Raw genomic sequence first — 14,290 nt, 5'->3', positions numbered from 1 at the left:
ATTGTTTAGCAATAAAAAAAAATATTTTTTTAATATTTGCTACTCAGTTATAAAAGAGATCTGGTATGATTGATGGTACATTTTTTAAGAGAAACATATCCAAAATGTTTTCCCTAAGATAATAATAATAATAAAATATATATATATATATAAATAATATATAACACTAAGTAACATTTTCATTGCTTAAATTTAGCATTTTATTATTTAAAATTTGTATTTGACTCATTCCTAGTATCATATATAATTTAATAATCAATTAAAATAAGCTTATAAAAGTAATCAATTCATTTAACCTTACATCTAATTTACTGTAAAAAAAAAAGGAATTAATGTGTATAGGAACAGTATTATTTTATGCACAATGTATTTAAGCTAATTGTATTAATGTGTACATCTCTTATGGTTAGCTAAAATACTCAATAGTATTAAAGTCATTAAGTTTTGTAATAAATTCTATTGGTTTCCATAAGCCATTTAACTTTTCTTCTGTAAAAGGATCATCTGTTTGCACTTTTAAATTGTCAATATGCAAGTTCAACCTAAACAAAGCATATAATACAATCAATATCTTTTAAGCTGATAATTGAAGCTAAAAATGTAGAGAAATTAAATACATTTCTTTTTAATGAAGTTAGTTAGAAAATTTAATTCATATCTAATCTGAAAGCTTTGGCTAGTTAATAAAAATTAAATTAAAAAAAATACTTAAATATATGAGTGTAGAAATGTTCTATGAGGAGTAATGTCTTTTCGGTTGCTGTACGTAAAGTCTCCAACAATTGTATGACCAATTTCTGAACAATGAACACGAATTTGATGGCGACGCCCAGTTACTAACTGTAAAATAACTTTAGTAGCTGGATATGACATAAAAATACCTCTTTCTATTACTACTAATTTTGTATGTGCAAAGCGTGGTTTTATACACGTTAAATTTTCAGCTGTACACATTTTATGATTTCCAGAAATTTCTTTGGAACAGTAGCCTAAAATAATTTATCATTATTATATTTTATTAAAAATTAGATAAATGACATATATAATAATTAAAGTAAAAATTAATGATGGCTAACCAATACTTTTAGTTAATTCTAAATTATTTACAGAAACGTGACCCCTAAGAAGAGCTAAATAAAACTTTTTAGAAGTTCTTTTTTGAAATCTGTTTGATGCAGCAGCACATGCCTTTTTATTTAATGCAATACATATAACGCCACTGGTTACAAAATCTAGACGGTGTACAAAGTAAAAACTATGTTCTAGGTTATTATTGACCAAGTGTGGATACTTAGCACTTAATAATAAATCTAGAGATGGTTTCTGAAATACAAAATTTGTAACAATTGAAAAAATACTTCAATCAAACTATATTTAAGTGAATGCTAACTTCTTTAAAATGATTATTCACGTATACATCTTCAGGTTTGTTTACAATTAAATAGTCACTAGATTCATAAAGAACTTCAATTTCAATATGACTAGAACTCAAAAAGCCAATTTTATTCAAAAATAATTCTACACACCAAAAAATACTTCTCAGTATCATAATAGACAAATTAATACAATTATTTACTAACGTAGTATAACGTGATATTCTATTATAGAACCTTTTATGTTAAATGGGTAATTAATATATTATTCATCGAAATAATACATTTATATATCACAAAATAAAAAAAAAAATATATAAATATAAATACATATTTAATCTACTAATTAAAAAGACTGATCCAGTCGTGACTATTAGAAGATAATAGAAATACGACATATCTTCTAAAAACGTGGAATCGGTATTTACTTATCAATTACCTTATCATCATCATAGAAACAGATATGAAAAACGTAGAATAATGTATAATAATAAGTCTTTTATTAATGGATTGAATAACGAAAAAAATAATAATCTAATTGTTTAACTCAATTTAAATGATCGCAAGCGAATTATAAATATATATTTATAACATGAATAAATTAACAGAATGGCTTGTTGGCTTAAACATATTATCTATATTGTGGTTAAGTCTGCTCTTTAATAGTTTTAACTTAAAATTAGTTAACGACTATTACTTAGTTATTCAGTTTTTACCAATTGTTTTTTTAGGGATATTTGGTGTAAGTAACCGTTTTATTACAAAATGCAATTTTTTTTATTAATTTTTTATTTTTAGGTTAGTTCTTTGATAATTATATTATATAGAGTTGCTATATTTAATGATTGCAAATCTGCTGCGATGGATTTACAAGCGGTAAGATATGTATTTCAATCATAGATTTATTAGTTAATTATGTAATTTACCTAGAAAAATATAAAATTTGATAATTCAGTAGCTTAATGGTTATCTTTTTACAAAGAAATATGGTAATACATACTAGACTACTTTAAAATGGTCAAGAGACGTGAAAACTGAAGTTTATTTCTTGTATTAATAATTTCTTAACCTTTTAAAATGTTGTATACCCATATAGGTATGCAACAAAAGTTTATATGAAGACAATTATAAACAGTTGGTGTTATTAAATTTTCATTATGCGACACTTCGTAAGATTGTGTCTTAACTTTTAAGGGTCAAGAATAAAACTTTAATTGAGATTTTAACAAAGAAAAATTAACCAAACTATTATTCTTGCTAAAAGATCTAATGGCATTTATGTTATAGTAATTTTTTTGGAAAATTTTACACATACAAATAATAATTGAATTGAAAAAAATTGTTTAATTTATTTATTTTTCTGTACCAATAAATACTGTCATAAATACTTTATGAAAAACTAATGGTAAAGAAGTCTAAAGAAGAATGTTATTTACAAATGTAAAACTATCTAAATAAACGTTCTATATAAGAGTATTGTTGATGTTATTAAATTAGGGAAAAGTTAAAAACCTCTTATTATGCATCTGTTATTAGTTATTATATGATGTAAACTATAATAAAAAAAATTATCTTTACTTTTACTTAAAAATAGTTTTACAGGCAAATTACTAAATAAATTCAAGTTTGCATTTTATTTTCATGAATATACAGATATAACTCACCATAGTCAAAAATAAACTGAGATGCTTTTAATTTTATTTATTTTTTCAGGAAATAAAAGAAGCAAAATCAGCTCTTCAACAAAAAGGATTCAAGTTTGATTAATATCTATTAAATTTATATTTACTTGTAACAATAGAACAACATCATTCCATATTTGTAATAAATGTTTTGTAACATATCTTAAAGTAGAAAATGTTTAATCTCTGAAATAAAACAAGTATTTTTTTAACAAGTTAATAATTCTAGAATTATTATTATTAGAAATATATAGTGAGTAACAAACAAAAATCCAGTTGGCTATCAATGATACATTTTTTATACAATATGATATTTATAATAAAAATAGGTTAATTAAATTAAGTAACTTAAATACATAGTAATAACAATAAATCAACTATTTAAGGTTTACATATTCAATATATGAGCAAAAATAGATCTATTTTAGATAAATAATCATATTTTTATTATATATACATAAAAATAATAAATTTTGATATATATATATATATATATATATATATATATGTCAATTAAAAAGGTTGATATAAAATCTATGAAAATTTTCCTATATAATAAAATGATTGTCTTATCGGTCTCATAATCATATTATAGTATGACTTATTATCCCATAATATTATTATAATATAAAAGCATTATCACTCCTCACTATTAAAATACACAATCATGTATGTATCAAAATTTATGTATTTATTTTGTTTCCTCTAATTTCAATAAATTAATTTCTTTACATTAAATATATAACTAGGTATGATTTAACCATATAAAGATAAAAAATATTTTCAAATACAAGAAAAATATGTGTATATAGGTTTAGATACATTTAATTTAACAAAAATTATTTATTTTGTAAAATGTATTACTAAATTAATCATTAAGAAAAAAAAAATTAAAATATTCAAGTAATATATAAAAATACTGCAATTAAAAATATTAATTTGGCAATGTCTATCCTTTATCAAATAAGGTTAAATACCTAAAATTTTTAAACTTAAAATATCTTTAACTCTAATTAGTCTAAAACAAATTTTTAAACACTAGGAATTAGATAATAAAATATTTAGTAATAACAAATTATTACTTTATAAATTGTCAGTTTAAAAGTATAAAAACAGTTAATAATTATAAAAAAATAATTAATAACATAAAAATAAATAGTTATTTCATAGTATATGAAATACTTATTGAGTTATTTTCAGTCATGTCAGTAATAATAGTTAAAAATTATTACTAATTTAAAATGTCTAATTAAAATACTTAAAAATAATATCTAATACATCATATTAATAATACATATAAAAATACAAACTTGAAAAATTAATATTAATTATACCTAGCATCATTAACAGTAGCTGGTACACTAACTTCTAAGCCATCTAATTTATCTTCTAATATGATTTGACAACCTAATCTAGATCTGAAATAAATTAAACTTTGTTCAATTAATTATTTAATTGTTAAATTATTAGATTGATTTTATTACGTATCAGTTAAATTGAAGGCTAAATCTAACATGTCTAATTCTTCATCTGATGGTTTTTCAGGTAATGCATCATAATCACTTTGTTTTAATATAACATGGCAAGTAGAACATGTTAATGTTCCTTCACATGCTCCTGTAAAATTATTAAATGAATATAATTGATACATTATTATAATGGTGAAATTGTAAAAATTGTACTGAGATAATAGTGAACATTTTTCTATTTTCATAAAAAAAATAGAGTTTACACCGATTGAAATGATAACTAATTAAAAATTTTATATTACCATATCCATCAAAGTCTAAATTGTTGTTTACAATCACATCTAGTAGAGAATCTCCCTTTTTACCCTCAGCCGTTATTCTGTCACCATTAGCTTTACAAAAGGTCACCTTTATTCTGAAAGTAAATAGTGCATTTAATTTTTAAAAAATCACAGTTTACAAATGCTATTATAAAACATCTAAGTAAAAAAAGTAATTACGTATTTTTACACTCTGAAGAACTCATGTACCTAACAATATGTTTAGTCACAAAATAATTTTTAGTTAATGTTTTTATCAGTTTAAATGACATATTTTAAAAGTAGAATGAATAGAATTTAAAAAACCTAGTTTCTAAAAGAAATAAAAGTCGCTGCACCTTGCGGTTTTGTCATTGAAAAATTTGTTAAGTGATAGTTATTTTTGATAACGTTGATAAGACGTTTTCTATGATTTAGAAGATACCGCATTAGTTATCGTTGTTACTTTTATTTCACCAACATTCAAATTGACTATAGGCCAATATACCGAATTATACCACAAATTATAAAAAAAAAATTTATATACATATAATTATATATTAAATGATTGCACAAATGAAAGAATATGACTATCCGGAGTTGTTTTTAATGGAAAACATTATGGCTTATTTAAAAGTGGTCTGAATTTTTCCATTGATATTGTCTCCGGAGACGATTTTGAGATTTAATTTCGGGGAAGATATTAGGGAAGGTCAACTCCCCCTCCCATTAAAAAAAATGATAACATTTAAATAAATAAATTCCTCAAACATTTACTAATGGAAGTTAGTGATGTGAAAAGTTGGAGTCCTACTTAAATAGCTAGCAATTAAATATAAGCGTAGGTATATTATATCATAATAAACAAAGAGGTATTTTAAATTATGTTAAGAATATATCAACTTGTTTTAATAATGAATAAATATTAAATACTCTAGAAACTTTTAACTATTAAACACTTAAGAAAAACTCTCACAGTCACCAAAATAACCAACTAAAAACTAATTAACAAACCAACTTATGATTTACTTGGTAATATTACAGAATCGATTCAGTAAAACGAGTTATTTTAAATCCGTAAGTAAAATTGATGTTTACATTTTCAAATTTTTGGTTTGTATTTCAAAGGTTTTAGCTTCGATGCGAAGCTGAGAAGGTATTGGTTTTACTAAGATGTGTTTTTTTTTGTGTCTGTTACCACTTTTTCTCAGCTCTCACCGAACCGATTTCTTTCAATGATACGTCAAAAGATCACAAATCGTATCTAGTCGAAGACATTACCCTCAAAAATTGAAAAAAATTACAAATTTAAAAATGGCTAATTTTCGAAATTTTTTTAATTTTTTTTACTAAAAACTGCCGTAACTTTTTTAAAAATAAACATATCAATATAATTCTTTATTTTATAGATGAATGATGTCATTACCTATCATTTGGTATATTTTTTTTATAAATCTGACTTTTTTCCTGCCCACAGTGGGGAATTTAAAATGACAACTTTTTCACAAAAAATTAACTTTTTCAGCTTAAGTTTTAAAAGTGTTCCGGAAGGTCTGACACTTATATATATATCTTAAATTAAAGATAATATAATATACTTTAACATGAAAAAAAAAAATTTCGGACTTTATTTTGTCTTCACGATGAAAATGGCTACCAAATGCTATTATTGTGTGAAAATTCTCAATTTTATTTTTTACATTTTTAACTTTATAATGCTATAACTTATTGAAAAGTGTATTGATTAATATAATTTTTTTATGGGAAATACTATTTTTTAATAATCCCTTTTTCATTCGACATACTTTATCTTAATCAGGATATTAATAAGGAACTAGCAGTTTATGAAGCTTTTGGAATAATCCACCAATTTTTTAAAATTAAACACNAATGAAGATTTTGGAATAATCCACCAATTTTTTAAAATTAAACACTATCTAAAGATTTGCATCGAAGCGTTTTTTTTTATAGTGATTTTTAATCACTGTCAGATATCATTATACTTGATCCAACTATGCCACGTCACCACTGTGCTGCGACCCCCCTGTGCTGGGTTTTTAATAGGGGAGTGGTCTACTCTGGGCGACAACACTCTAAGACGGTTACACCAACCGGTTCTGCCGTTCATATGTTTAAATGGCATTCATTACACTACCAGAATTTCGATATATTTATCATTAAACTGTTGTAATACAATAGTACAACTAGTTTTTTGTACAAATAGGTATAATACGTGCCCTCCATTAGCTTAATTATACAGAGTGTTCAGTAAGTCAGGAAACGGGTTTCTATTGTTCTCATTGTTACAAACAATGAATTTGTTACAAACTGAACACCCTGTATAATAAGAAATACGATAAGTTGGTACATCTTATGTTATGAACCGATAACACTTATCAATTTACGATCCGTTAAAGATGACGTTTTTTAAAAATAAGTAAGCTTTTTTGTATACATGAACAGTCTAAAAAAAACTTAATATTTTAATTTTTTAAATTCAACAAAATTATAATTGAAAAATTTTTTCGATTTTTTATATCTTCGTAACTTTACTGTATATGTTTTGATTCAAAAAACAATAGTTGGCACAATTTATAGAAGAAGAAATGCAGATAGTATCAAAGTTTTGTTTAATAATCATAGAGCGTAGGATATTATTCATTTGTGAAAAGAAAAAAATATAATATGTATTATGTTTTTAACGATAATGCATGAGTCATAGCTAAATACCATTTGGTATAGTAAATGTTGTTTAAAATTTGTGTTAATTTACAAAATAATTAGTTTCAATTTAACATGTTATCAAATTTAAGGTACCAAAATATTTATTTAAAAACATTATATAGGTCTTAAAAAATATATTAAGCAGCCTAGAATGGTGTTTTATAAAGTTTTGGTTAGATTAGCTTATATACTCACATTTTCTTTAGTGATAATTTATTTCTTATTTTGATATGCGACAATTGAAGCGTAAATGTTCACCGAAAATTATCCAACGAACAATAAATAATAAGTCGACCGTGAAATTTAAAGAATAAAAATTTAAAATGTTACCACCAATTTGCTTCATAATAATAATGGAAAAGCTTTTTTACGCTAATCTTGGTATTATCAAAATTTCAAGAGCAAAATTATTAATTTTCCATTGATAATAATTTTACTAAATCTAAATTTAAATAAAGAATCTAAGAAATAATTTAGAATTTTTTCTAAAAACTAAGGTAAAATGTATTTAGATAATGAATTCCCTGGTATTTTTAAGTATAAAATATTTATTAATAAGTTAAAGCTTTTATGGATTTTTTTTTGGGTGATGTCTTCGATTAGATACAATTTGTGATATTTCGACGTATTCTTCATCAAAATCGGTCCAGCAAAAGCTGAGAACGAGTGGTAATAGATAAAAAAAAAATAAATAAATAAAAAAAAAATACATCATAGCTAAGAATAGTAAAATTAATATCTTCTCAGTTTCGCATCGAAGCTTTAAGTGTAAAAATATAATAGTTATTAAAAAAAAAAAAAATTAACAAAATGATTATTGTATTAAATGTTATAAGAGTTGTCAGTTATGAATGGTTCACTCTATATATTATAATTTTTTATTAAATTTGTTACATTAATAGTATAATTTTGTGATATTAACTTTTATACTCTTTAAGTTATTTCGTTAGTATACAAGTTACATTTGTTATCTCACTCTTCCGTTTAGTGCAGGCAAACTCTCCTTGTTTGGGGTTCTCGTATATTAATCTAGACAATATATATATATATATATATCTATGTACATCCTATACTCAAACAAGCATTTTATAGATGTTGGGATGAGCGGCAAATTTATCTATGTTCTTCACCCAATAAATTTTATTCGTCAATGACGTTTTTCACGTTTGTCATCGATAACAGCCATAAAATAACTATTCATATAAGATCTAACTTAGAAATAATATAAATTATTGCCAATTAATAAGACATACTTAGAACTTCGATGAATACATCATTTATATTTAGATATTTGATAATTGGTTTTTTATGACATCAATATTCGCAGGTACACAGCATTGTAATTATCAATGGTAGTAAGGCACATTGTTGTGAGTTTTTAAATACACTAACTGATAATATAAAAAGTTTATCTATTGATAGTCATAATTGATGATAAACAATCCGTGACTATGACAAGCAATATCATAAAAAATCAATTAGCTACTTGTATACTTTGTGTACTATATATGTATATTAACTTAAAAATTTGAAACTTTAAATGATTATATCTAATAAACCAATTAAGTTATATTAAAAATTCAAATGACATCTACTATTACATTAAAAACTCAAACATTTCATTAAATTCAAAATATGTGTTCCCATTGAAATAAACAAAGTTAAAACTCTTTTAAGGCATAAGATATGAACTTAAAAAGTATTACATGGTTAATAATTCAAGAATAAATTATAACTAATGATAACCAAAATAAAAAAACACATCATAGTAAAATTAAAAATGTTTAAAATATATTTATTATGTGAGTGATTGAGTGAGTTATGATAAAAAAAAATCACGCTGTACAATGTATTGTATAAATACCCAAATTCAGTGGATTTGTGTTTTGGTAGCGATTTTGGTTTGTTTATTCTTTAAATGTTCTGGTTTTAAAACCGTGTTTTTTAGTTCGGTTCTAGTCTCTGTTAACACAAATAATAAAAGATATGTATTTAACGTGGTCCAAAATTGTAGAAATTATCAAAAAAAAGTATTGCAAAATATTTGCTAGATAAAATTTAATAAAGATGTCAAGATTTAGTTGGACACCTGTATATTTATAATTGTAATTTTAATGGTTTGTAAAAGTAATTTTTTTAGATTAATGATTATTTGTGAGCGAAGGGATGAAAATTATATTTAAGGTTCCATTACATTAAACTGTACTAGGTGCACCCTCAAACCCGTAAATTGCGCATGTGTAAAAAAAAGTAAAAATAATGGAGTTTTACCAAAACATCTTTTAAGATTTCTGTATAATAAATACATATTACATTATATAATCGAACAAAAAATGTAATAATAGAATAAAAAAAAAAATTATGTATTTATTAAAATTAATTGTATATTTGAAATTTTCATCTAAAACTAAAAAATATCTAACTCAAAAAGGCACAAAAAATAACGTATACGTGATATTTTAGTATGTTTTGCAGCTTTTTGTGTTTAACAATTATAATTTCAATTTTTATTAGTCACAGTTGTAGCTAATAAAAGTGTAACTGCATCCTGTGTAAATGTATTTTTATATATTTATTTGATTTTCGGTGAAAAATTGTTGAGAAACAGCATTTTCTTCGTTAAAAATGATTGTACGTGTCACAGTAAAAATAAATGATTACGTTATTTTTTACTTTTACCGTTCAACACTAGTAGATTATTTACGGAGTGTTATTTTTTCATAGGACATATCATTTTTACGGAGACTCGAGTCTATAACAACAAGTTTGTTATTATAACTTATAGTTTCATAAGTATGATTTTCAATGTTTTATGACACGAACTCGAAAGTATAACAGAATATTTTCCTCTAAACTCCATTACATTAATATTTGTCTGGGCTGTAGTGCAGTCATATTAGGCGAACGGACATAAAATGCGGTACAGCTTGTGGTGAAATGGCGATAAAGTTTGGGTATTATTTTCAGGGTTTTAGAGATTTTGTTTTAGCAGGAAGACGGTAGTGGGCCAACTCGACAGTGATGATGCTATCGAAATGAATTATTGCCAGACGGCGAAAAACACCAATGTCACAGTGGCCGTGCCCGGAAGTTTACACTGTGGCTAAAAGCTTCAATTCGGTGCAGCTTAAGGACGTCCGGGTAGTTTATTACTGTGCCACATATTTTATGTCTGCTCGTAACTGTAGTGTGTGTGCACCGTTTTGTCAGAGGTCGTCGAGTACCGTTGTACTTGACGTCTAAAACCGTTTCGAACGGTTTGATAGATACAAAAAAGCTCGGACGGGGGCACGTTTTATCCCGATGGCACAGGACTCCATGGACAGGTGCACGTTGCTCTTGCCGCTGCGAAATCGGTAGGTCGCGCGTGCTTGTCTGGATATGTGTGCCGAAACGCCGCCAGATTGTCTACCGGTCTGCCGCAACGGACCACCGCGGAGGTCGTCACCACGGGCGACAGTTAAGCACAAAGTTTCGGCCGCGTACAAGGTGTGCGCTCGAAGGAGAGAGTGCTAAGATCACGTTGTCGATCTGTACTGCGCGTTGTTGTGGCGCTTTTGTTGTCCCGTCCCGGATTAATCTGATGCGCTAAACCGGAAGCAGCAGTCGTCCAACATTGTTTTCTATTATATTTTCCTTGTCGAGTTGATCCGTCCTCGTCGAGTAATGAGGTGCTAATGACCTAATGTCACGACAATCGTCCAGAACGTCTTAAACTCCGTCCGACTAAATGGACGTCTACGTTATTTTACAGGTAAAAGTTCAATTTTCAGCTATTCATTTGATCAGTTTTTTTAATCGCCGAGTTTCACGGTTGACGCGCAACAGTGTTAAAAATATTCGCAAACATTCGAAACACAATGTTGTCGCCATATTATTTTTGTAATTCACAAAACACATTATATCTTTGAAAACATGAAAAGGTTTTTTTATTTAGGTATTACAAGTTCGTTAGAAAACTCCAAAATTATTTTTTAAAATAACATTGAATAACCGAAAGAATTTAAATCGTATTTACTCGCGTTATTAGAAAACATTTGTAACGAGTTCAAATTACTAGAGCTGTCAATGTTACTGTGTATAATTTTAATAACTCTCTCGGTGATTACTTCGATTCATTTCCATCTCTCCACTTATTTAAAAGAGAACACATTAATTTTGCTAAAATCATCATGCTAATAGCTGTTGTTTATACCCAAACCACTAAATGTAAATTTAATTATGTTTTCAGTCGAAAAGCCTGGAATAGTGTAATATGCAAATATATTCGTGGTGTTGGCGATTTAAACTTGCCGTTTAAAAATTATGTTATCATGTACTGAACGGCAAATATTTATACATATTTTATATTGACATTCCATTTATACTTACTTCTTGATTATCAGATATTTCAAAGAGTTTGAATTTTTTATTTTTTACTCGTCGCATTTTTTTCCCTTTAGTTTTGCATATGTAATATACGTTCCCTGTTATGCACCACTCGTGTTTAAAAAGTATAGATGTTTATTCTTAGCGTTTACAGTTTTCAAGATCATTTTCGGAAACATATTTAACAATATTAATTGTACTTGATAAATACATGATTGTTAATACAAATCTTATGTAATTGGGAGAGCGCCAAACTTTAAATTATGACGTTTTTTCCTGTATGTACTTAAAAGAAGAAGTTTGGAAGCTCAAGTTTATGTTTATATTTAGCTAAATTGAACTCCACTTTTTGCACAAACTCTATAAAGAACAAAATACATGAAATATTGTGAGTAAATTACACTAACTGCTACACGATTCTTCAACGTTTTTTGATATTTTTTAACGTTCTTTGATTAAGACATTTTAATGTTTTTCGTAAAAATTCTACTCAAAAGATTAAGTGCAAGCTGTTTGAAAAATAATATTGAGAATGCTCACAGGTTGTAATTTAAAATAAACAAAGTCAAGTACGCCATAAAAGTAATAAATAAATATATTAATTAATTAATTAAATAAAATATGAATAAATATATTTATAATACTGTACAAGAATAATATTCAGCCGTGCGAACATTCAGTAATAACAATATGTCTATTACAACATTGGCGGCTCTTAGGGGGAGACAATGCCCTCCCTTATAGTACGTATTGTAATAAAATTATCCAAGAAAACTTTTATAAATCATATTTAAAATATTGTGATCGATGTTGATTATCGACTAATTATTAACAAAATTATCAAAACGAATAACTTGATGAGAACATGTAGTCGAAACTAAGTCAAATATAACTCATAGAACAATTTGCTATCATTCATGAATTTATAAAAAACATTACATTATGTTATCGTTGAGATGTTGTTAATGTTTTCGAATTTTTGAATTGTATTCTTTTTTGTTTCATTAATTTCGGAACTATTTTCTTTTCTTTGACTAATTTAATAACAAAATATATTCAATTAAATATATGCCAATTCTTTTGAAACAGAACAGACTGTATAATAACAGTGACGTTCGGGGAAGAGCTAAAGAAAATTGTTCATAGTTTTATTATGCCTTTTTCTTTTTTGCTCGGGAAGAAAATTTGGCTCTCCAGATAAAAAACTAAAATTTCTATATATTAAAAGTCACGTATTTACAAATCTAATAATGCACATAATTGGTGTTCGATTTGCGTCATAAGAGCAAATTCAATTGATAGCAAGTTTTAAAGTGTAAACTAATGAGCGCATATTATAAGAGCGTAATTCAATAACTAAATGATGTAGTCCTAAAAAAGTTCATAGGTACACGCCTAAATAAGAGATTTTTCCATGTTTTCTATGCTCCTTGAAATTTTCAAGAAACGTAGAAGATAATAAATATATTTTTTTTTCTATAAAAAATACTTGATTGATAAAAGATAAATAAAACGTTATCTATGTTTATAGTTGAATCGCTGGGTAAAAAAAAATAATAATATTCCAAATAACTAAAAATGAATTGGAATTCCATATTGTAGATAATAATTTGACCGTTGATTATCATGTTAGATTTAGGAAATATACGTTTCGGTATTAATAACTATATTTTTTTATGTAACAAAATTAAATTTAATTCAGAAAAATCCTCTACTGGTTGCGCCATTCCCAACATCACAAATGCGCTAAATTTATATAAATAAGAACCCTATAAGAACTACAAAAGCTAATTTCAACTATGAATTCAAAGTAAAAAAACATAGCTTTTGAATTTTTCATTTTTCAAAACATTATTACTGACTTTTAGATGTTATTGTTTTAAAAATTATTTTGTAATTCAATTTTTTAAGTACATAATATTATTTTAAACGAAAAAACATAATTATATAATTTTCTTGGAAATAGTACTGTTTATTTTTAATTACAGATATTTATAAAAAATAATTTAATAAAATAAAATGATTTTATAAAAGTTGAGAAAAATTGTTTCTTATAACGAGGGTTTTGAATTATTTGAATTTATAAATGTTGTTTAGGCCACTTTGAAGGGTCCCAAATTTGTGCAACTTTGTCGTAGGCTTATATAGTAACGTTGAAATATTTTTCATTTTAGGGGAATTAACCTCCTAATCTCCTCTACCAAAAAAACTATATCACTGAAAGAAACCCATTACTAACTTTTCAAGTCATTTATTAAAAATTAGTATTGCCTGATGATGCGTGCGGGTTAACTTAACAAAATTTATAAATACACATAATAGACTTGCTTTTAAAAAATAACTATTAAATTTATTTACACTATTAAGCGCTACTT

General features: G+C 25.7%; 4 protein-coding genes across 5 annotated transcripts in view; 2 read left to right on the top strand and 2 right to left on the bottom strand.

Moving 5' to 3' along the window:
- Positions 1-379: 379 nt before the first annotated feature.
- On the bottom strand, positions 380-1,573 carry LOC126903083 (RNA pseudouridylate synthase domain-containing protein 1-like). Its single transcript, XM_050681048.1, has 4 exons — positions 1,391-1,573; positions 1,077-1,323; positions 713-989; positions 380-542 (listed from the first exon to the last, which is right to left on the bottom strand). The coding sequence occupies exons 1-4, from the start codon at positions 1,547-1,549 to the stop codon at positions 407-409; spliced, it is 819 nt and encodes a 272-aa protein (XP_050537005.1). The 5' UTR covers positions 1,550-1,573; the 3' UTR covers positions 380-406.
- A 186-nt stretch (positions 1,574-1,759) lies between these two features.
- On the top strand, positions 1,760-3,278 carry LOC126903085 (dolichol-phosphate mannosyltransferase subunit 3). The gene is made up of 3 exons (XM_050681051.1): positions 1,760-2,115; positions 2,172-2,249; positions 3,087-3,278. The coding sequence occupies exons 1-3, from the start codon at positions 1,966-1,968 to the stop codon at positions 3,138-3,140; spliced, it is 282 nt and encodes a 93-aa protein (XP_050537008.1). The 5' UTR covers positions 1,760-1,965; the 3' UTR covers positions 3,141-3,278.
- LOC126903084 (adrenodoxin-like protein 2, mitochondrial) lies at positions 3,106-5,221 on the bottom strand. Of its 2 annotated transcripts, XM_050681050.1 has the most exons (5): positions 5,025-5,221; positions 4,827-4,939; positions 4,540-4,672; positions 4,390-4,473; positions 3,106-3,241 (listed from the first exon to the last, which is right to left on the bottom strand). In XM_050681050.1, the coding sequence occupies exons 1-5, from the start codon at positions 5,114-5,116 to the stop codon at positions 3,235-3,237; spliced, it is 429 nt and encodes a 142-aa protein (XP_050537007.1). In that variant the 5' UTR covers positions 5,117-5,221; the 3' UTR covers positions 3,106-3,234. The 2 variants fall into 2 exon arrangements, with proteins under 2 accessions (XP_050537007.1, XP_050537006.1); XM_050681049.1 differs by lacking the exon at positions 3,106-3,241 and having other exon boundaries at positions 4,380-4,473.
- A 5,775-nt stretch (positions 5,222-10,996) lies between these two features.
- LOC126903082 (dopamine receptor 1-like) overlaps positions 10,997-14,290 on the top strand; it is a 131,715-nt gene continuing 128,421 nt past the window's right edge. Inside the window, exon 1 of the mRNA XM_050681046.1 lies at positions 10,997-11,301. Coding sequence (XP_050537003.1) covers positions 11,278-11,301 — 24 coding nt within the window. The 5' untranslated portion in view covers positions 10,997-11,277. The remainder of the gene's footprint in view (positions 11,302-14,290) is intronic.

This window comes from Daktulosphaira vitifoliae, unplaced genomic scaffold (assembly GCF_025091365.1).
Source record: "Daktulosphaira vitifoliae isolate Bord-2020 unplaced genomic scaffold, ASM2509136v1 Scaffold_3, whole genome shotgun sequence".
In the NCBI taxonomy this organism is placed as follows: domain Eukaryota; kingdom Metazoa; phylum Arthropoda; class Insecta; order Hemiptera; family Phylloxeridae; genus Daktulosphaira; species Daktulosphaira vitifoliae.
The sequence above is the reverse complement of the archived record's forward strand: the minus strand, read 5'-3'. Positions and strand labels throughout refer to the sequence as shown.

What these genes read in the sequence shown, in the direction of transcription:
- LOC126903083 (XM_050681048.1), bottom strand. Translation starts at nt 1,549, where the DNA reads ATGATACTGAGAAGTATTTTTTGGTGTGTAGAATTATTTTTGAATAAA. An exon ending in TGAATAATCATTTTAAAGAA is followed by an intron (nt 1,324 to 1,390) that starts GTTAGCATTCAC and finishes TTTGTATTTCAG; the next exon opens with AAACCATCTCTAGATTTATT. An exon ending in ACATTTCTACACTCATATAT is followed by an intron (nt 543 to 712) that starts TTAAGTATTTTT and finishes TGCTTTGTTTAG; the next exon opens with GTTGAACTTGCATATTGACA.
- LOC126903085 (XM_050681051.1), top strand. Translation starts at nt 1,966, where the DNA reads ATGAATAAATTAACAGAATGGCTTGTTGGCTTAAACATATTATCTATA. An exon ending in TTTTTTTAGGGATATTTGGT is followed by an intron (nt 2,116 to 2,171) that starts GTAAGTAACCGT and finishes TTTTATTTTTAG; the next exon opens with GTTAGTTCTTTGATAATTAT. An exon ending in CTGCGATGGATTTACAAGCG is followed by an intron (nt 2,250 to 3,086) that starts GTAAGATATGTA and finishes TTATTTTTTCAG; the next exon opens with GAAATAAAAGAAGCAAAATC.
- LOC126903084 (XM_050681049.1), bottom strand. Translation starts at nt 5,116, where the DNA reads ATGTCATTTAAACTGATAAAAACATTAACTAAAAATTATTTTGTGACT. An exon ending in TCTTCAGAGTGTAAAAATAC is followed by an intron (nt 4,940 to 5,024) that starts GTAATTACTTTT and finishes ATTTACTTTCAG; the next exon opens with AATAAAGGTGACCTTTTGTA. An exon ending in TTTAGACTTTGATGGATATG is followed by an intron (nt 4,673 to 4,826) that starts GTAATATAAAAT and finishes ATAATTTTACAG; the next exon opens with GAGCATGTGAAGGAACATTA.